The sequence below is a fragment of the Epinephelus moara genome, chromosome 11 (genome assembly GCF_006386435.1).
Source record: "Epinephelus moara isolate mb chromosome 11, YSFRI_EMoa_1.0, whole genome shotgun sequence".
Taxonomy (NCBI): Eukaryota; Metazoa; Chordata; class Actinopteri; order Perciformes; family Serranidae; genus Epinephelus; species Epinephelus moara.
Genome location: NC_065516.1, coordinates 13,526,431 through 13,548,248, shown reverse-complemented (window position 1 = coordinate 13,548,248; position 21,818 = coordinate 13,526,431). Strand labels below are relative to the sequence as shown.

Below are 21,818 nucleotides of genomic sequence, written 5' to 3'. Positions count from 1 at the left end.
CTTAAAAACAGAACCCGAAGACTTCCATCATGGCAATGCAATATCGACGATCCGAATGGAGTATGAAGTTCCTAGACCTGTGATCCAAGTGGAGTTTAGGGCGGTTAGACTAATGCCGTACGAACAGGAAATACCTATAGTCTTAATAGGGCACAGACAACAAATCACTTGGGTCAGAGGTCAAACAGAGTGCGAAGGGCAAAGAACTAGGGCTGGGGGACAAACAGAGTGCAAAGGGCAAATAACTAGGACCGGAGGACAAACAGAGTGCGATGGACAAATAACTAGGGCTGGAGGACAAACAGCGTGCGAAGGGCAAAGAACTAGGGCCGGAGGACAAACAGAGTGCAAAGGGCAAATAACTAGGACCGGAGGACAAACAGAGTGCGATGGACAAATAACTAGGGCTGGAGGACAAACAGCGTGCGAAGGGCAAAGAACTAGGGCCGGAGGACAAACAGCGTGCGAAGGGCAAAGAACTAGGGCCGGAGGACAAACACATAGACAAATAGAACAGGAAGGGCAGGAAGAGTGCGAAGTGTGTTGCACTCTTAACAAGAAAAAGCAGTGGATCCTAGGCCTAATTGTTGCTGGAATCATAGTGATTATTGTTGGGGTTCCATTGGGAGTGCTGCGCCGTCAAAGACAAAAATCCTCTGCACAAGAATTCTCTGCACAATTCATAAACGGATGTCAGAAGTTCACGGGGGGAAACAACGAGTAAGACTTTGAACTTTGTGATGTTTTTCATTCTGTCAGTCTTTGCACACCTTTTAAGTTTGGCATTATGTAAATTGAATTTTCCGTTTACCTTGAAAGCCGTTTGTGTTTGACAAACTTTAGTTGATACCAATTATTTGCTTGTTTTATAATAAGTGGGAAATGGGAAGGATGTCGTTCCTCTGTCAGATAATATTTTCATTTTATTTATTTTTCAGAAGCTACTGTCAACACATATTTGCTGTCTTTGAACAAGCCTACGTAGGGAGGCAAGAATGTGATGTTCCTGTGGAAGCCTATGACCCCTTAATGGCCGAAGTCCCCTTCAGACATCCATGTAACAAAGTAAATAGGCTCTTGCACATTATCTTTTCAGAGCAGACTTCACATCTAAGACACAATTAACAATGTGTTATCCATTGTTTTTGGTTAGACAATGCTCTGGATCAAAACAAAGGATCTGGTCCACAATTACACACAAAAGAATAAGGATTGTTTCACCCTGGAAGACACTCTATTGGGACACATCCTGGATAACAAGAAATGGTGTGGAAGGAAAGGCAGTAATGGTAAGACTCATTAGATGCTGGACAATAAAAAAAAAAACTCACCAATGAGTCTCAATTAGTTCAGTTTAGTAATTATTTTTTTTATGTTCAGTGCATGTAACAAAAGAGGAATATAACCTACACAGATTTTAATCACAACTGCTGATATTATATGCACAGGGGTGTTGTTTGCCTGAAAATTAATTGAGCATAGCATTAGTTCAGGCAGGACACAGTAGGTGTTTCTCAATGTCAAGGAAGGATCCTCAAACGGCCGAATTTGAAGGACGTTACATCATCGACCCCCGCCGAAGGACTGTTCCAATGTCAAGGATCCTTCCAAGTTTCACTAAGGACAGAGTTCTTCTTTCAGAGAAATTTGAAGGATGCATGTGTGGATCCTCCGCAGGTATAAAATCCCCACAATTCTTTGCACAGTACACGATTTGCTGGAAGTGAGGGCGGGGCCTCCTCAATGAAACCTGCCCCAGCGGAGCTCGGCAGGATTTAGATCAATATGTCATTTATTTGGATTAATGTCTCCACTTGTTTTTATCACACAAGCGTGTAAAAAATATTGACAGAAACCTCATAATTTACACTTTGCAATGTGTTCACTGCCACATAATGAGTTTTTTTTAAATACAGTGATTTAGATAAAACATAAAAGTTTTAAATGAATCATTCACAGCAGAGATGGAGCGCCAACACATTAGAATATCCTGCAGGTCAAAGCATCATACTTTTGTTTTGAGGTGAACTTATTTCAGAGGATTACCCGGTGGTATCAGAGATGGGCAAAAATACATCAAAATGTATTTTGATATATTTGAATAACCCTCAAATAAAATGTATCAAAATAAAATACAAAATACCGGTGCCAGAAATTGTATCAAAATAAAATACATGTATTTTGTATTTTCAAATACAGAAAATGCTTTTTTTCTTTTTCTATTTAGCAGCGACCCGCAGCTCTATAGGTCACTCTGTCGGTTGGTTGGTTGGTCAGTCGGTTGGTTGGTCCACAAACCTTTTCGTGAATAACTCAACAGTCCTTGACCAAAAATGCTCAAAATTTGCATACTGCAACTAGATAGGCTAGATAGATAGACTAGGTGATATTCCCTCCCCCTCACGTTCCCCCTCTAACGTTAGCTAATTGCTAACGTTGGCTAATGTTAGCTAATCGCTAACGTTTAGCTAACTTTCCCTAACCGCTAACATTTGTCAATCGTTAACGTTATGCTACCTTTTGTAACAGCAGGAATAAACACACCTGTAGGAAAGAAATAGGCAATGTTGCTGTTTATGGCTGTTTAAAATTGTGCTGGCTCTAGTAGGCTACCAGCTGAAGATGTCTTCAATGTAATTGCTAACGTTGGCTAATCGCTAACGTTGGCTAAATTTAGCTAATCCCTAACGTTTAGCTAACTTTCACTAACCACTAACGTTTGTCAGTCGCTAACATTATGTGCATGACCAAAACATCAAGTTGGGAGGCAGTTTTAATCAACAGCAGCGTCTTATACCATGTCATTGAGTCAGGAAAACCCCCATTCAGTCAGACGATAGACTTTATGTATTCATTGAGTCAGGAAAACCCCCATTCAGTCAGACGATAGACTTTATGTATTTCTGATGAGCCCACGTAGGCCTACTCACTACTGCCAACCGGTGGCGCACGTCTGGTCATGGAATGAGTCTGTTCTAAAACTCGGTGAATACACAGTGCTATTTAGCGCTATTTTATGATTTTATCCACTTTGCTACAACCGATCACCACCAAAATTTCATCTGTTCCTTGTCCCATTATCCACCTTTCCTGAAAATTTCATCAAAATCCGTTCATAACTTTTTGAGTTATTTTGCAGACAAACAAACAGACAAACAAACAGACCAACGCTGGCGAAAACATAACCTCCTTGGCGGAGGTAACTATACCAGAAAGAATGCCCACGATTGTCCATAGGTGGCGTTATACTAACCGATTCAAATCCATGATTTATCCATTAATGGCGTGATAGTAGCAAATTTGGTCACAGCTATTGCTGCTGCTCTCTGCCTCAGTATTTTTACTGTACAAAAACTGAATATAGATTGAAATGGATTTGCAAATCATTGCAATCTGTTTCTATTTACATTTTACACAGCGTCCATTTTTTTTTTACATTGAAATGGCAAAAAATAAAGTCTTTGTTCGAATCTGTGTGTTGTTCTAGAAACATTCATTACCGGCTGCCCAGGGCCCAATGACTGTGAGAATAACTCGGTTTCCTCATTCTGGAACAGAGCATCTGCTGCAGTAAGTGCCCGATAAACAAGACATCACTTGTTTTGTCAATAAATACAACAGTTGTAGGATCAAGCTTCCTGTCCTGCTTAACCATGACTCCTACAAGATATTTTTACATCTGAAAAGAGAACAACTTGATAATAAATAATCAGACAGAGGTTAATGTTCGGATCCACACATATATATTATAAGGTTTAGGGAACTAGACACTTGATTAACTGTTAATGTTTAAAACAAAAGGTTAACACTGACAAGAAGCAGTTTACTAAAAGGTCTCTCCTTAAAGTGCTCAAAGATGCCTAAATGTAACCTGCCAGGAGCAGATATTTTTTTTGTGAAAATGTGAATAGTGAATTAAAAAAGTACATTTAGTGTGAACATTTTCAGGCGGCATGGTGGTGAGGTGGTTAGCACTGTTGCCTCACAGCAAGAGTGTTCCTGTTTCGATCCCGGGAGCCCTTCTGTGCGGAGTTTGCATGTTCTCCCTGTGTCAGCGTGGGTTTTCTCCAGGTACTCCGGCTTCCTCCCACAGTCCAAAGACATGCAGGTTAATTGGTGACTCTAAATTGTCCATAGGTGTGAATGTGAGTGTGAATGGTTGTCTGTCTCTATGTGTCAGCTCTGTGATAGTCTGGTGACCTGTCCAGGGTGTACCCCGCCTCTCGCCCAATGTCAGCTGGGGTTGTCACAATGTTGCTTTGTGTTTTATTTTTCTATCTATTTTTTCTTCTCTTGTCATTATTTTTCTCACTATGGTGGACCTGTAGTCCTAATAAATTACATACATGTCTTTACATCCTGTCTTCATGTCTCTAGTTTGCAGAGCATGCCTGTGGAGAAGTTACAGTTATGCTAAATGGATCCAAAGAAGAACCGTTTTATAACGGAAGGTGAGCTCTACACTTTCCTCGTCAACATTACAATAAGCACTTAATGAACACCTTATTAATGACAAAAGAAAAATGTGTGTTACTGATTTAACACTGTTTTATTTGGATTTCAATATGCAGTGAGTACAGAGCCAAAACGACAACAACATATCACTGTCCTTATCTTATTGTGGGTACATCATTGCCCCAGGACTTGATCTTTGTTTTAACTTTTAAAGCTGTCTTTTACACTGTTGGTGACCAGATTACATAACAAGACAGAGAAATGAGATTTATGTTAAGTAAAACTGACTGAATACACAGAAGATGCACTTCTCTGGCCAACAAACACTGCTTCTGTGTCTGACTTTTATATACATAGATGCTTTCATGCCTTGGCCACTCTTGCTGTATTAAAGGGATAGTGCACCCAAAAATGAAAATTCAGCCATTATCTACTCACCCATATGCAGATAGAGGCTCAGGTGAAGTTTTAGAGTCCTCACAACACTTGCGGAGATCCGAGGGAAAAGGGGGTAGCAACACAACTCCATCTAATGCAGGCTTATGGCGCCCCAGATTAAAACGTCCAAAAACACATAATTTAAACCACAAAATATCTCCATACTGCTCGTCCATAGTGATCCAAGTGTCCTGAAGCCCCCACATAAAAAGTTGTTTGGAAAAACGTCATCTGAACTCTGTTGTAGCCTGCAGCTCTAACTACCACTGTGTGCACCGTGCTCACGTGCGCGCTTGCAAGCGAGACTAGCGAAAACACGTGAACACACATGAAGGCAGTGCCCATGTCTCACGGTCTCGCGCAAGCACACACACATGAGCGGCAGAGTGGCTGAATTTTCATTTTTGGATGCACTATCCCTTTAAGAGCTTAACGGAATACTTCATAAGCAAAATTACCTTTTTTTTTATTTATCAGTTACTCTTATCGTACTCTTATGAATTAATGTTTTGATACAGTTTTGCTGTTGTTCAACATAATCAGCGTTTACTTCAATTCATGACAACTGTTCGCCTTTTTTGGATTCTTCATTAACTATGGAGGTATGCAAGAATCTATCTATCTATCTATCTATCTATCTATCTATCTATCTATCTATCTATCTATCTCAGGGCAGGGGCCGTTGGTGTCTTGTGTCTCCACTGCAGGAACCACCCCCGAAGGACAGAGTTCCGGAACTTTTACAGGGGCTAAACAAGTCCCTGCCTCGGAGTAGGTACTCAGAACAGCCCCGAAAAACTCCTGGGTGGGGCTTGGCTTACTTGGCTTACTCAAGGCGGGATGTGACGTCAACAGAAAGCGACAAAATAGCCGGCATTTTTAAAACTCAGCAGACGAGGGTTAGCTCGTTCATAGCTTCCACCGCCATGTAAACGAAGAGACACGCCAGAAACCCAGCAACCACCTCTGCTCCTTCCATGTTGATAATCGTCTTTCTTATGTCTGCTTTCTTCTTCTTACTTCTGCTTCTTCTTCTTTGTTGTTGTTCTTCTTTGTGTGTTTCTTTGCCGCGTCGCCCCGGTCAAAATGGTCGTGATTACGTCACATCCAGAGCCCGGTAACTTTACAGGAATCTTCCTCCTACTCCGCCGCACAGTGGAGACACAGCGGTTGAGAGGGCCGAGCGAGAGGACGTTCCTGTAGTAGTTCTTGCCCCCCAAATAGTACCAGGAACTTCTTCAATGGAAACGGACCTAATGTGCAAAATATTATCAGTAAGCAGCTTCAGTACAAAAAATATCTGTATCAGACTTCTATCTTGAAACAATATGGGTGGCAACCTGTTGCTAAGGCACTGACAAACTTTAGAGAGATAAATGGTTTGTAAGGCAGGGGATGACTTAACCTGCTTCTTCGATAGCTTCCCAAAAACTGAAACAATTTGAAGGAGTTGTTATTTATACGTTTAAATTGGGCTGTATGTGGCCCCTGAACTAAAATGAGTTTTGACACCCCAGATCGATCTATCTTAGACTACTGATAACTGCCTTATTAGCACAACCTTTGACCACTGGCCAGTGATAAGCGCTTTGACATAAACAACTCTGTGAGATCAAAACTTCATCGGAGCTTTGATTTTATAGACGAGGATCTGAAATGAAACGTGTCGTGGCCATTGGTGCTGGAGTCCTTGGGGTCGGAGTTGTGGTGTCTCTACTGGTGCTGTTTATTCCTCAAACAGTCCAGTTCAGGAAAACATTCATGAAGAGATGTGAGGAGTTCCCGCAGCACATCCACAGGTCAGACTCTCTGTACTGATAATAAAAGTTGTTTCCCTTTGAATAAACGTTCGTATTGTGAACAGAACATTATTTGTGCAATTATGAGAAACAATAGGGACATGTGTCCTCAAAAAGTACTAAGTGCTTGTATTTATTTTTCAGCTGTAAAGATACACTGGATACCTTTGAAGGAGTCTATGTCGATAAGGAGCCATTTAGCTTCTCTGAGCAAAACTATGATCCACTCTTTGAAAAGATCCCCTTCGCACATTCAAGCAACAAAGTAAACCTCTATGATCACATGACTGTCTGTGTCACACATTGATCAAAGCAGATTTGCTTCAGATCCACAATGCAAAAGTACTGGTAATGATGTAATATCAACTTTTTTTGGGTTAGACGATGCTCTGGAGTGACACCAAAGCGCTGGTCCATGACTTCACAAAGAAGAGAGACTGTTTTATCACCCTGGAGGACACTCTGTTGGGATTTGTAATGGATGGTCAGAAGTGGTGTGGACTGAAAGGCAGCAAGGGTGAGATCTGTCAGGAGCTGATTCAGTAAACTGTATGGCTTATCAACTCACAGGCATAAAATACAGCAAAATACAGGAATCACACTTACAACAATGGAGACACAAGGTCAGCAGCAGTCATTTAACCACATTTGTAACTTAATAGTTTATGTTTGCTTTATATCCTTCTGAAAATGGTAATATATTGTGATATCAGTCACAGTTAGATGAATGAAGTGTTTGAGAAGCCCGGAGTCTGAAAACTCTCACACAGAAGTAGACTGAAGCTTCGACAGTAACATTTCTAAACATGTTCTCTGTGTCCTTTTCAGAAACATTTTCTGTGTTCTGTGAACTCGTGAAGAACAACAATCCTGTTATTTCATTCTGGAAAAATGCCTCTGCCAGGGTAAGTGCCCAACAGGAAATCACTAGTTTCACCATAGTGTCAGGAACAATCCCTGTGCAGTATCTTAACACTAACATCCACTGCAACTGTATATTACACATGTTCACAGTTAAAATGCACGTGTATTGTCACTATCATCACTGTCAAATATAAAGCACAATGTATACTGTCATATCTATCTACCTCGTGTATATAAAGCAAGCTGTCACAGCACGTTTTGCTCTCTGCACCGTTTATTTTTTATTTTATTTAACCCATATTTAACCAGGTAAGTCCCAATGAGGCGGCATGGTGGGGGGAGCCCTTCTGTGCGGAGTTTGCATGTTCTCGCCATGTCAGCGTGGGTTTTTCTATGGGTACTCCAGCTTCCTCCCACAGTCCAAAGACATGCAGGTTAATTGGTGACTCTAAATTGTCCGTAGGTGTGAAAGTGAGTGTGAATGGTTGTCTCTCTCTATGTGTCAGACCTCTGATAGTCTGGCGACCTGTCCAGGCTGTACCCTTCCTCTATGCCCAGTGTCAGCTGGGGTAGGCTCCAGCCCCCTTGCGACCCCTAACAGGATAAGTGGTTATGGAGAATGAATGAAGTCCCAATAAGATCAACAATTTCTTTTACAATTGAGACCTGGAGTTTCATTTATAAACACTGCGTACGCACAAAACAAATCCTGAAAGAGGTGTTCATCAATTCCCATGCAAAGGAGTAATCTACAAAAACAGACTTGATGGGAGAAACTTCTTACAAACATTTTAGAGACAGGAAATTGGCAACACAGATGGTGAGGTGCAAGGCTGACTGTGATTAGAAATTGTCAAATATTTTTGCCGCACGCCCTTTTTGGCTTTTGTCCGTATCTATCTGTCTGAAAGTACAGTAAAGGTGGACCTGTTTAAACATAAACACAAGTTGAGAAACATATTTCTTTAAGACTTAACCATCATATTCTTATGTCTGTAGTTTGCAGCATATGCCAGTGGTGAAGTAACAGCAATGCTGAATGGTGGCCTGAAAACACCATACAATCCTAACAGGTAGGCAGCACTACACTCTGTGTTTTATTAACAGCTTTCTAAAAACTTAATGATGACAAGAAATTTGCATAACGTTTCTCTAACATTATGTTGTATACAACACTTTGACTGCGACGCTAACGATGTGAGGAATCAACACAAACCTTTTGCACAGATTAAGTACCAGAATATTGTAGTCAGAAAGTATATGAACAGTTTTATTGTTTTGATTATGTACTGCAGCACACTGGATTTTAAATAAAACAGTGGGGTTAAACTCAAAAGCATTTTAAGGTTAAGAGGCACAGTATGTTCACTGTGTGTTAGTGTATTGTAGCATAATGTTTGGTACCTTATCTTCCACAAACAGGCCTTTGAAGAATTTAAGTAAATACATCCTATATGAGTCCTTTCTCTATGCCAAAAACTACTCAGGCTTTTACTTTCATTTGAACGCTGCTTTATGTAAGAACTCCAATGAAGCTGATCTGTAATCCTAACATTCCTCTGTTGTTTTTGCTCTTAGTATTTTTGCAAGCATTGAGGTAAAGAGACTCTTCTACCCAAAGGTGACGCGCCTCAGTATTGTTCTGCTCACTGACAAGGAAAATGTGTAAGATTTTCTGCTTTATAGACACATTATATTTCTACGTGGTTGTCACTTTTGTGTAAACATGGAATAAAAGAATAAATTATTCTGCAGTGGTTGTTTAACAATACAAACTGAGAAACATTAACAATAAAACAATTGTTTTGTCGTATCCTCTCTACATTTCTTTTATCAGGAAAAAGTGCAATGAAAACGAATCCCTACAGAATCTAAAGAACGAGCTGGATCAAAAAGGAATTCTTTATAGTTGCAAGGAGGTGACTCGGTAAGTTCAGTCTTTTTCAATCACACAAATAATGAGTGACATTGCGCCATGCTACTATTGTCACAAAACAGTCACCTCTACATGTATGTTTGCTTCTTCACGCAGTAAACTTCATGTTATTTTATTTCACCGTAGATCTCACATCCGGAAGTGCATTAAAGAAAACAATGCCTGTGGAGCCTGCTGGTGAAGGTGTCTAAACTAAATGTCAAACTACAATATTGGACAAGACACAAGAGAAAGCTGCTGAATACAAAATTGAGTTTTAACTTCTTTTCAGTCCTTGCTGTAAACTCATGAGAGTGCTATCAAATATTTGGCAGATTAAATTCCTTCCTACACATTGACCTGTTTGAACTACAACATCTAATGTCTTTTACAGATTTATAAAGTACAATTAACCTATGTCTATGTGACTTGACTTGTATGAAAAAGTTTTGGTTCTTATTCCTTCTTTGTTCTTGTTTTTTGTTCTTCTGCAATCAGATTATGCTCAACTCATGATCTAACTTCTTATTTTGTGGCAAAACCTGAAATATGTAATAAAATGTCAAAATATAACATGAAGGTATTGTAGTGTATTATCATTTACTCTGAAGGTTTGGAACAGATGACCAGTAAGGGGCCCAGAGTTAAAAAGCATATATGGTCAGGGTCAAAGAAAAGATATTTATGGTTCAGGGTTAAAGTGGGTGAAATCCAACTAGGGTCACCCTTGGTTGTTTGTCTGACTTTGTCTCACATTTCACAGAAACAGCGTGTCTATATAATGGGAGTAATTTGGGGCTGCTTTTCAGAGTAGTTCACATCGGCTGAAGAACCCTCTCCAAGCATGCTAGATGCTTGATAGATGCTGTACTTCTTGTAATAAACCTTTTCTTTAAGCAAGCAAGACGGTGTCATCTGGAGTCTTCTTCATCACCTTCACATCATCGCTAGTTAATAAACAACAGTATCTTTGTGCTGTAAAACGTACAACCCCAATTCCAAAAAAGTCCTTTTTTAACCTATATTCAGTTGCATATAGGAATAACCTTTCCTTTTAACAAAAATGAGGACACTCCTTGTTGAAGTTTTGAAGTGAAATTCTTTCCCATTCTTTCTTGATATATGACTTCAGTCACTCCACAGCCTGGTGTCTCCACTGCTGTATTTTACACTTCATAATGCACCACACATTTTTAATGGGAGAGCTCTGAACTGCAGTCAGGCCAGTGTCGCACCTGCACTCTTTTACTACGAAGCCACACTGTCGTCACTAACACACCTCCATACCATCACAGATGCTGGCTTTTGAACTCTGTGCTGGTAACAATCTGGATGGTCTTTTCTTCTTTAGCCTGGAGGACATGACGTCCATGATGGACTCGTCAGACCACAGCACACTTTCCCCTTTGTGTCAGTCCATCTCACATGAGCTTCTAGAAGTCTGTGGCATGTCTCAATGTTGTTGATATGTGGCTTTTACTTTGCATGTTAGAGTAGCTTGTATCTGTGGATGCAGCAACAAACTGTGTTAAACAAAATATTTCCGGTCCCATGTATTTAACTCCTTTACATAATCATGCTGGTTTTTAATGTAGGGTCACAGCCAAAGTGACCACCCTTGCCTGTGAATGACTGAGCCTTTTAAAGGTGCCCTTTTCATCCCCATTCAAAATACTTAAGTCTGTTACAAGTTAACCTGTTTTCCTGCCGGTGTTGCAGGAAACCATGACTTAGTCATACCAAAAATTAGAAAAAAACAAACATTGGTCCACAGGGGGAGCCACAGCAATCTGTCGCATTTTAGCCATTTCTAAGCATTTTTCTGTTGTTATAGCGCCACCCAGTTGCCAATTAGAGTGAGGTTTCTCCAGTCACCTTGAGGCGTCCTGTTCTACATATCTACCAAGTTTAGTAAAAATCGATATGGAGGTTAGGCCTAGATAAGAAATTAGCTCTCTAGCGCCCCCATTTTGTTTGATGGGGTCAATAATGGAGGGGTCCCCTCAGATTATGTGTGGTCATATGCCCACAAAGTTGCGTGGTGATCGGTGAAACCCTTGAGATGTTCTACACCTTTATGTGATGAGCCACGCCCTCCGCAATATTCATTGCCTTATAGAAGCTCAGTTTTAGTAAGTTTTCCAACTTTTGCCAAGAGGGAACTTTAGATATTGGTCCCTAGATTATGTTCACCGAGTTTCATGCAGATCAGTCAAACTTCCTAGGAAGAGATCGATTTGAAGGGTTTTTAAAAAAAATTCAAAATGGCGGAAAATCTATATAACCGGAAGTTATGGGTTCTTGAGGCAAATTTGTTCCTCATGAGGAGAGGCATCTCTGTGCAAAGTTTCATGTCTCTACGACATACAGGGCATGAGATATGTCCATTCAAAGTTTGCAATTGCAATCGGTTGCTATAGCGCCCCCCTTTGGCCAATTGCTGTAATATTGCTTCATTCGCATCCTCCCATGACCCTCTACCACCGTGCCAAATTTCACATGGACTGACCAAGTCAGTGAGGAGAAAAACGTGGAACAGACACGCAAACACACCCACAGACAGAGTTTTCGTCATTATATAGTAATATGTTAACACTGAACATTTTGAAGATACCTTTAGTAAGTATTCTGTGCTGGCAGTGAGCAGAACAGTTTGCAAGTAGCCTACATTCAGTAAGAACATTTGAATGTATAAAAATACCTGAGAGTGTATAAATGCACATAAGCATGAGAAGTGTTACCCTATTAGTGCACTGAGAAAAATTGTGGAAATCTTCCTTAGTGTTTTATTTTTTCTCTTCAGAAAGCTGTGGTGGACCTGTACTCCTAAAATAGTGTGTACATGTCTTTACCGTCATGTCTCATTGACTCATTACTGAGAAGTCTCAATAATAAATGGATTCAAAGGAAAAAATATTTGACCCTAAAATGTGAGCACTACATTTGCCTTGTCATATTATTTCTCATAGCCAAGCACTCTGACAGTGTCACTGAGGACGTCATTTGGTTAAAGCAACAATTTAGTTTGCCACAGAAGTGACTGTTCTGTTTGTTCAGTCTGTTTACTTCACGAGTATCCTTTCTCAGTCCTTATATGTGTCCTGGTCACCAACAGATCAGACAGAAGAGCAGGTTCTGGGATAATGATTGACCTACCATCAGATAACAACAGTGAGATGTTTGTACTCATTTAAAATAAAACCATAAAGTTCAACTAATGGTCTTCAACTTTTAGGGACCTCACCGATGGTTTTGCATGTTTCTACCCATTAACTACTGCTGCTAACATGTTTGCAAGACAGAACGTGTATATATGTTTCTGTCCTCACATGCACACTGAATGCACGTTATTGTCTCTCTGCAGAACTCAGATCCAAGAGTGCAGTTCCAATCCAGAGCAAATTATCGATATGAAGTATGCAATTGAAGACATTTCTGATATGGTGATCACAATAAGTAGAGCTCATAACATCAAAGGTGTAATAATATTTTAACTTAACACCCACACAGTGACAGTGACATCATTAACAACATTGAACCGTTTAGACAAACAGAGCTGCACTGCTAACATGTCCTGGTTGTGGATATTAGGCATAATTCTTAATTCATAGCAAAACTAAGCTGCTGCTAAAACCAACACAGTGAGGGTGAGCTCTGCAATAACAACTCTCAACCTCCTTGAACCTTTATGACTTTTTAAAGGTGGATAAAGACCATAGCACTGACAAGACATGGTGGTCGCTCATAAAGCTGTAATTGTTGGTGTCACAGTGGGGTATATTGGGAAGCAAAAAGTGCTTCAAAATGCCTAAACATGACTATAAAAATGTTCATCATACTTTGGTTGCCAGGAGCAGATATTTTTCCATAAAATATCCAACAATGAACATTTTGAAGCTACTTTTAATAAGTATTCTGTGCTGGCAGTGAGCAGTTTGTAAGTACATTCAGTATGAACATTTGAAGGTATAAAAATACCTGAGGGGGTATAGATGTACGCATGCATCAGAAGTGTTGCCCTATTAGTACACTGAGACAAATTGTGGAAATCTTCCTTTGTGTTTTATCTTTTCTCTTCAGAAAGCTGTGGTGGACCTGTACTCCTAAGATAGTGTGTACATGTCTTTACCACCATGTCTCATTGACTCATTACTGAGAAGTCTCTGTAATAAATGGATTCAAAGAAAAAAAAGTTTGACCCTAAAATGTGAGCACTACATTTCCCGTCATATTATTTCACATAGCCAAGCACTCTGACAGTGTCACTGAGGACGTCATTTGGTTTAAGCAACAATTTGGTTTGCCACAGAAGTGACTGTTCTGTTTGTTCGGTCTGTTTACTTCACATGAATGTCCTTCCTCTGTCCTTATATGTGTCCTGGTCACCAACAGAAAGTGAAATCAACACAGCTCTATAATAAAGAGCAGGTTCTGGGATAATGATTGACCTACAAAGAGATAACAACAGTGAGATGTTTGTACTCATTTAAAATAAAACCATAAAGTTCAACTTACGTCTTCAACTTTTAGGGACCTCACAGATGGTTTTGCATGTTTCTACCCATTAACTACTGCTGCTAACATGTTTGCATGAGAGAACGTGTATATATGTTTCTGTCCTCACATGTACACTGAATGCACGTTATTGTCTCTCTGCAGAGCTCTGATCCAAGAGTGCAGTTCAATCCAGAGCAAATTATCGATATGAAGTATGCAATTGAAGACATGATTTCTGATTTGGTGATCACAGTAAGTAGGGCTCATAACATCAATTGTGTAATAATATTTTAACCTTTAGAAGAACACTTTAATGGCTACTACATGACCTTTGAAGAGCTCTGAATTTATAGAAGCAATAAGATGCTGCTAGCACCCACACAGTGACAGTGACATCATTAACAACACCGAACCTTTTAGACAAACAGAGCTGCACTGCTAACATGTCCTGGTTGTGGATATTAGGCATAATTCTTAATTCATAGCAAAACTAAGCTGCTGCTAAAACCAACACAGTGAGTGTGAGCTCTGCAATAACAGCTCTCCTTGAACCTTTATGACTTTTAAAAGGTGGATAAAGACCATAGCACTGACAAGACATGGTGGTCACTCTTATAGTAATTGTAGTGTCAGTTGGGTATAGTGGGAGGCAAAGAGTGCTTCAAAATGCCTAAACTTGACTATAAAAAAAGTTCATCATACTTTGGTTTCCAGGAGTGGATAATCTTCGTAAAATACCTTTAGTAAGTATTCTGTGCTAGCAGTGAGCAGAGCAGTTTGCAAGTACATTCAGTATGAACATTTGAATGCATAGAATACCTGAGAGTGTTGCCCTATTAGTACACTGAGACAAATTGTGGAAATCTTCCTTAGTGTTTTCTCTTTTCTCTTCAGAAAGCTGTGGTGGACCTTCTTCTGGCCATAGAAGTGCCTTTTTATTTATTCAGTCAGTTTTAATGGAGTTAATTGTTTAACTTAGGTTCAGGAGCAGGACCTGTAGTCCTAAGATGGTGTATACATGTCTTTTCCATCATGTCTCATTGACTCATTACTGAGAAGTCTCAGTATGGCTACATGGATTCAGTCCCACCAGGTGAGAACTACATTTGCCCTGTCAATATCTATAATTTCCAATGACAAGGAAAAAAATGGCCATAGAAGTGCCTTTTTGTTTGTTCAGTCAGTTTTACACCCTGTCCTTTTACGTGTCCTTGTCACAAACCGAAAGGGAAATCTACACAGTCCTACTATAAAGATGACGTTCTGGGATAATGATTGACCTACCATCAGATAACGACAGTGAAATGTTTGTACTCATTTAAAAATAAAACCATAAAGTTCAACTAACGGTCTTCAACTTTTAGGGACCTCACCGATGGTTTTGCATGTTTCTACCCATTAACTACTGCTGCTAACATGTTTGCATGAGAGAACGTGTATACATGTTTCTGTCCTCACATGCACACTGAATGCACGTTATTGTCTCTCTGCAGAGCTCAGATCCAAGAGTGCAGTTCCAATCCAGAGCAAATATGCAATTGAAGACATTTCTGATTTGGTGATCACAATAAGTAGAGCTCAGTAACATCAAAGGTGTAATAATATTTTTATAATAATAACTTAGTAATAACTTTTATAACACTGTGATGGCTACTCCATGACCTTTGAACAGCTCTCACTTTATAGCAGCAATAAGCTGCTGCTAGCACCCATACAGGAAGTGTGAGACCTTCAATCACACCTCTCAACCTTCTTTCAGAGCACAATTCACAGACAAATGTGAGACGACCATGGAGGCAGAGAAAAGCGAGTAAGACTTTGTACTTTTTGAAGTTTTTTATTAGTCTCTCACTTAGGAACTATTTTAACTTGGCATATTTAAGTATGTTTTAGTTTTACCTGGTAAAAAAAAGTCACTGGGCAATGACTGAAGAATCTTTGCTGATGTGTGTGCTCATCTTTTGTGTGCTTGATAATCTTTGGATAGCAATAACTTTCTGGTTTTAATAAATAGGAAATGGGAGGAATATCAGACTGCACCTTTAGCCTTAAACCTTAACAGTATAAATCTGATTCACATTTCGCATAATATGTACTTTTATTTATTTTTCAGAAACTTGGCTCTATTTATCTTGATTCCACTCTTCTTTCACCCCTTCAAGCATCCACCTGAAAAAGTAAGCACTGATCATCACCGGCTCTGCACATTATCTAATCAAAGCAGACTTCTTTCATGATGTAGAATAATACACTTAATAATGTGATATTAACTGGTTTTGGTTAGACGGTGCTCTGGAGCTACACGAAAAATAAAGCCCGAATGTATGCTCTGTTCAAATCTTGTTGCACTCTGGAAAGCACTCCTGTGGGAAGGTACCTGGTGAAACTAACAAAGTTTCTGAGGGAAGGTAAGATTCTTCAGACACTGGTCAAAAGAAACACTTACTACTGGGTCCCACAGTTTGGTTTTTAGTTTATTACGTTTAGTGTATGTAACAGAGCTGCAAGACTCATTCAACCAGCTGTAAAGTTGTACCATTTAAAATATATAACAATAGAGTACTATGGTGATGAACTTAAGATGAGTGATTGTCAAGGTCATACTGCTTAATGTAAAATATGAAATTTAATGAAAATGAAAAAATAAAAGCAGCAAGAAAAATGTGCAGATGCGGAACAGTATTTTTCCTCCTACTGAATGATACAGCTAGAAATAAAGAAGCATGGGCATAATTTGTGTATTAAAAATTTGAAAATTGATTTTTACCATCTAAGAAAAATGCCAAGCACTTTTTGTGCTTCACTGCTGATGCAACATGTGACCATACTTTGACGTAAACATATGATATGGCTTTGAATATTGTTACACAGAAACAGGTTAAGTCTTTCAAAGTGGAAAAATAACATTTATACCCATCTCTGTGTGTATGTGTGTTTATTCTGAAAAAAATACACTTGTCTAGGCCCAGAATTTACTGATGGTCAAAACAAATGTATTAGTGGGTTCTGGGACTTTGCCTCTGAAAGGGTAAGTGTCTGACATTTTTGAAAAATGATAACTGTTAACAGTGAATGATACTTAAAGTCTGAGCATTTTGTGATGGCAGTGAACAGTTTGCATATATTCATACATATATTTAATATGAATGTTTTTACATTACTTTGATAAAAAAAGAAGTTATTTTTGGCAGCATTATGCTCACTACAAAAGACATAACATGTAAAATCACCTTAGAAAGTGTAAATGTACACATGCATGAGCAGAACTGGACAAATTGTTAAAATTTTGCCTGGTGTTTTATTTTTCTCTTCAGAGCTGTAGTGGACCTGTAGTCCAAAACATATTGTGTACATGTCTTTACTATCATGTCTTAATGTCATGTCTCTAGTTTGCAAAGTATTCCTCTGAAGAAGTCATTGTAATACTGGATGGAGACAGAGAAACGCCGTTTGTTCTTGAAAGGTGAGCACAACACTTCCCCATATATTTATGAACTCTTTATTAAGACTTTTTGAGGACAAAAAAGAAGTGTATCCCTTTCTCCCGTTAGTTATTTCTTATACACAAACACTTGCAATGTCACTTGCAAAGTGTGTTAAAGCACGAATATAAAAGTCACACACAGTAGCAGTGTTTGTTGAGAGGTACACCTTCTGTTTAAGTAAGTTTTACTTTACACAAACACCCTTCCTCTGTCCTTTTATAAAATCTGTTGTCCAACTGAAAATGAAATCAACAGAGCTCGAAAATAAAGATGAAGTCTGAGGATAATGATTTACTCACAGTAAGATAAGGACAGTGAGGGAGGTAGGGGTGGGATGATCTGGCATCTATGTGATTGTATTTTTGTGCTTTGATGCATTATTCAGCTCCAGGGCTGTTATGTTATAAAACCAATAAAGGAGTTGAAAAAATATGTATCTAACAGAATCATTTAAAAATGTGGATTACAATATCATTCCTTTTTTGAAAGGGAGGGGAGGGGTGGTAGATGGGTCCAACAAGCACCGACCTTCACCCGAGAAAGCAGTGTTCGCGTCCCGTATGATTCTAAAGCCAAATCATGTTCTTTTTTCCTAAACCTAACCACGTGCTTGTGTTGCCTAAACCATGTGTCTTTGATGTTGAAAGAAAAAATAAGTCAATTTTCGGTGTTGTACCGACATAGTGCATTTATTTTGAAAGAGACTGTATGTAAACATTACATTTCCTGTGAAAAAGGAAGTGTACTTTGAAGGAAGACAATGCATGTAACAGATAGAGGTTGACCAGGCATCCCAGAATGTCAACAACCAACGCTTCCAGGGTACCATGCACGCCATATCTGTATGTGGAAAGTCCATGACCAAACGTCAATATCTGACGAGGTTGGAGTGAGAATGTGTTTTGTCATTAAACACTGGTTTCTTGTGACCATGATGGCAAAGTTTTCTTAACCCTGACCATGGCCACATTCACCCAAGCAGTTACAATTACTCAAACTTAACAGGACCTTTAAGATACAAGTGTACTGTATGTTTATGTGACATAGCAGATTAACATCTTGTTATATTGTTTCTCATTGCAGGGGCGTTGCTCAGGAGATTATTTTGCTGACAACCATGGCAACCATATTTTACATACGTGAACAAGTAAAGCAGTTAAACTCCTAAGTTTGTTTGATTTCTTTTCACTCTGCTATTTCAGTGGAGTGCTGACTCGTGTTCTACAGATATAATGCCTTTTGTGCCTTTAATTTGATAGTTTGATCTGAAATATCTAAATTGTCTCCATAAACATATTTAACTAGTACATTCATTATGTGACTAGCCTTTTTATTAACATTTTTTGGGTCTGATTCTCATTTCTTTTAAAAATTTTAATCTTTATCTTTGTTAAAATATCACATGTTGCAGGCTAAAATATTTGTGCAGCTCTCAGATAATTTTCCACTAATGATCTCACTTCTTCACTTCTTCTTTGAAATTTTAAATATATTTCAAACAAAATGTTAACTATAATGTGAAATTATCTTTGTGTTGTAAAAGTTAATAGTAACGGTATAAAATGATCTTCAAAAATGAAACAATCTTTTTCCGACAGTTTTGAAATGTACAAATACTGACGGAGTATAAAATAAATCATCTGAGCAAAAGATTGGTTTGTCTGGTTTGATTAAAGCAAAAAAAAAAAAAACGAGTCTGTGATGTGTTTTGCGGGAGCAAATAGATATAAAACATGAAAAGTAATCCTAAATGATAATAATCATAAATGAATTTTAAGTAACACTTTTTATGGAGATGACGGTTGGGTTTTGGTGGGACTTCTATCAAACTATACAGAAACCATCTTCTTAAATTACCTTTGAGAAATACTTCTATTCTGACATTTAGTATGTGTGCACTTTATCATTTTTTCTTTCCTTTTTGATTCAGGTGAAACTGGAACCTAAGGTTAGACGAAGGTATATGCAAATATATAAAACCACTAAACCACTGAACAGAATAGAAAGTGCTCATAAAAAATGTCACCTGCTTTTTATATTTGTGGGTGTAGGCCACAAGATGTCTTATCTGTTCTGTGTGTGATCCGAAGGCGTGCGCACCGTGACACACACAGGAACTTAGAGTGTGAATCTCTAAGAGTGAGATTGTTGTGGCAGGAAGAAGGAGGCTCATCGAGCACACTGATCACCTCCTCTTTCCTTTCTAGTGACTTGGTGCTGTGTCACACGTACCGTAAACAGGCTGCTGTCGGTGCTGGGAACACACTGCACAGGTGTCACATGAAGAAAGGCCCCCTCTGTAAAACCACAACATGGGGTACTGGGACAAGTACTGTAATGTCGGTAAACGCCGTAACTGTTTTAGTCACTGCCGCTGCCACCAACACTACACTGCTGCTAGTCTTTATATAGCTCTGATGTTAATGTGGCTACAGTGAAACATCTTAGTCACACTCCAGTTATAGATGAATATGTGGAAGTGTAAAAAAAAAGACCTTAGAGTGAAATTAAACTGTTATCTGGTGCTTTAGCTTGGACAGCCATCTTTGAAAAGAAGGTTAATGTCAGCTAAAAGCTACAACAATTCAGAGTTTTGTCTGTCACGTGATCAAGGAGTAAATTTCGAGTCTCACTTTATAACCTTTGTTGAGTGTTGGGTCTAGGTTTTATGCCTCTTTGAACTTGTCAAGATGAGCTTACAGTTTACATTAATGTCTGTGAAAACAGGATGCTTCACACACTACTTACCCCCAGAGCACAGAAGATCTATACAATCAGCACAGCTTCAAGGTGGACACCCAAAATTACTGTTACCAATTCAGCATCTGACAAAATGTCTCCCCCTCCGTTTCTGAGTTATGATGTGGAACAATGGCCAGAAAAGTCTTTTTGCAGAACATTATGATGTCACAGTGAAGCTGACCTTTTGGATATAAAATGTCATCACTTCATCATTATTTTATCCTATTAGATATTTGTGTGAAATGTTGCCATAATAAGTGTATGAATTCTTGTGTTATGGCCAAAAACATGTTTTGTGAGGTCACAGTGACCTTGACCTTCAACCACAAAATTCTAATCAGTTCATTCTTTAGTCCAAGTGGATGTTTGTGCCAAATTCGAGGAAACTTCCTCAAGGCCTTCTTAAGATATTGCATTTACGACAATAAGACAGATGCAAGGTCACAGTGATTTTTTACCTTTGACCACAAAATTTCAATCAGTTCATGCTTGACTCAGAGTGGACGTTTGTGCCAAATTTTAAGAAATTCCCTGAATGTGTTCTTGAGATATGGCATTCATGAGAATGGGACAGATGAGGTCACAGTTACCATGGCCTTTAATGGACAATTGCGTCAAATTTGAAGCAATTCCCTGAAGGAATATATAGGAGATATCATATTTAAGAGAATGGGATGAACAGATGAAAATAAAAGGCTTTTGTTCAATGTCTGACGCCCATTTTAACAACTCATTTCGCTAGTCCATTGCACCACAATCCACATAAAGCCAGCACAGCGTCAGCTAACTAAGCTAAATGACATAGTGACACAGCTAAAAACAAAAACATATGATTGGCTGATGCTTCACCACATCACTGACACGAGTGCTGAAAAAGTTGAGGCCAGCTAAGCTTTAATTTGTACTTTGTCATGCCCGTCCACTGCAACAAAAGTAGGCCATCAGGTTCAAATGGAAAATGACCTTTTGCTGTGTTGCTCGCCATGAACACAGTTTAACAGTTTCTCCCTTCTCTCTGACTTTGTGCTAAGTTACTTCTTCTGGTAATTAGCTTTCCACCCAATCTCACTCCAAAGTCGTTGAGATCAGGTGCTTGCGAAGTGACTTGCAGCATCAGACACTAACGAAAAATGCCATCCTTTAATGTCAGCATGATACACAGCTGGTCACCATTATATTTTAACGGCGCTTGGCAGCATCAGGGGGAAATGCGGCAGGACAAGACGAAAGTTAAGGTGGTGAAAGCCCAAATGGAGAGGGAGGTAAGGTTGGTGGATGAGTTCAACAAACATTGACTTTCACCTGAGAGAGCCGTGTTCGTGTCCCATACGATTATTACGCCAAACCCTGTTGTTTTTTCCTAAACACCATGTGCTTTGTTGCCTAAATTCATCTCAATTCACATTGTTGTACCAACCTTGTGCATTTATTTTGAAAGAGACCGTATGTTAACACTGCACGGTGGTGCAGTGGTTAGCATTGTCATCTAACAACAAGAGGGTTCCTGGTTCTTGGTGTGGGGTTCAAAGCCTGGGGCCTCCCCCAGTGTGGAGCCTGCGTGTTCTCCTAGCGTGGGGTTTTCTTTGAGTACGCCGGTTTCCTCCCACAGTACAAAGACATGCA

The 21,818-nt window shown here is 39.2% G+C and overlaps 1 protein-coding gene across 1 annotated transcript; it reads left to right on the top strand.

Moving 5' to 3' along the window:
- Positions 1–55: 55 nt before the first annotated feature.
- Positions 56–10,375, top strand: LOC126398156 (uncharacterized). The gene is made up of 13 exons (XM_050057378.1): positions 56–720; positions 939–1,065; positions 1,154–1,289; positions 3,488–3,570; positions 4,378–4,451; positions 6,537–6,692; positions 6,837–6,957; positions 7,074–7,209; positions 7,521–7,597; positions 8,556–8,629; positions 9,135–9,221; positions 9,394–9,483; positions 9,619–10,375. The coding sequence occupies exons 1-13, from the start codon at positions 56–58 to the stop codon at positions 9,671–9,673; spliced, it is 1,881 nt and encodes a 626-aa protein (XP_049913335.1). The 3' UTR covers positions 9,674–10,375.
- The last annotated feature ends 11,443 nt before the right edge of the window (positions 10,376–21,818 follow it).

Bases quoted from the DNA above. Each gene is read 5' to 3' on its own strand.
- LOC126398156 (XM_050057378.1), top strand. From the start codon at position 56: ATGGAGTATGAAGTTCCTAGACCTGTGATCCAAGTGGAGTTTAGGGCG. The intron at 4,452-6,536 runs GTGAGCTCTACA...TTGATTTTATAG, and splicing joins GAACCGTTTTATAACGGAAG to ACGAGGATCTGAAATGAAAC. The intron at 9,484-9,618 runs GTAAGTTCAGTC...ATTTCACCGTAG, and splicing joins AGTTGCAAGGAGGTGACTCG to ATCTCACATCCGGAAGTGCA.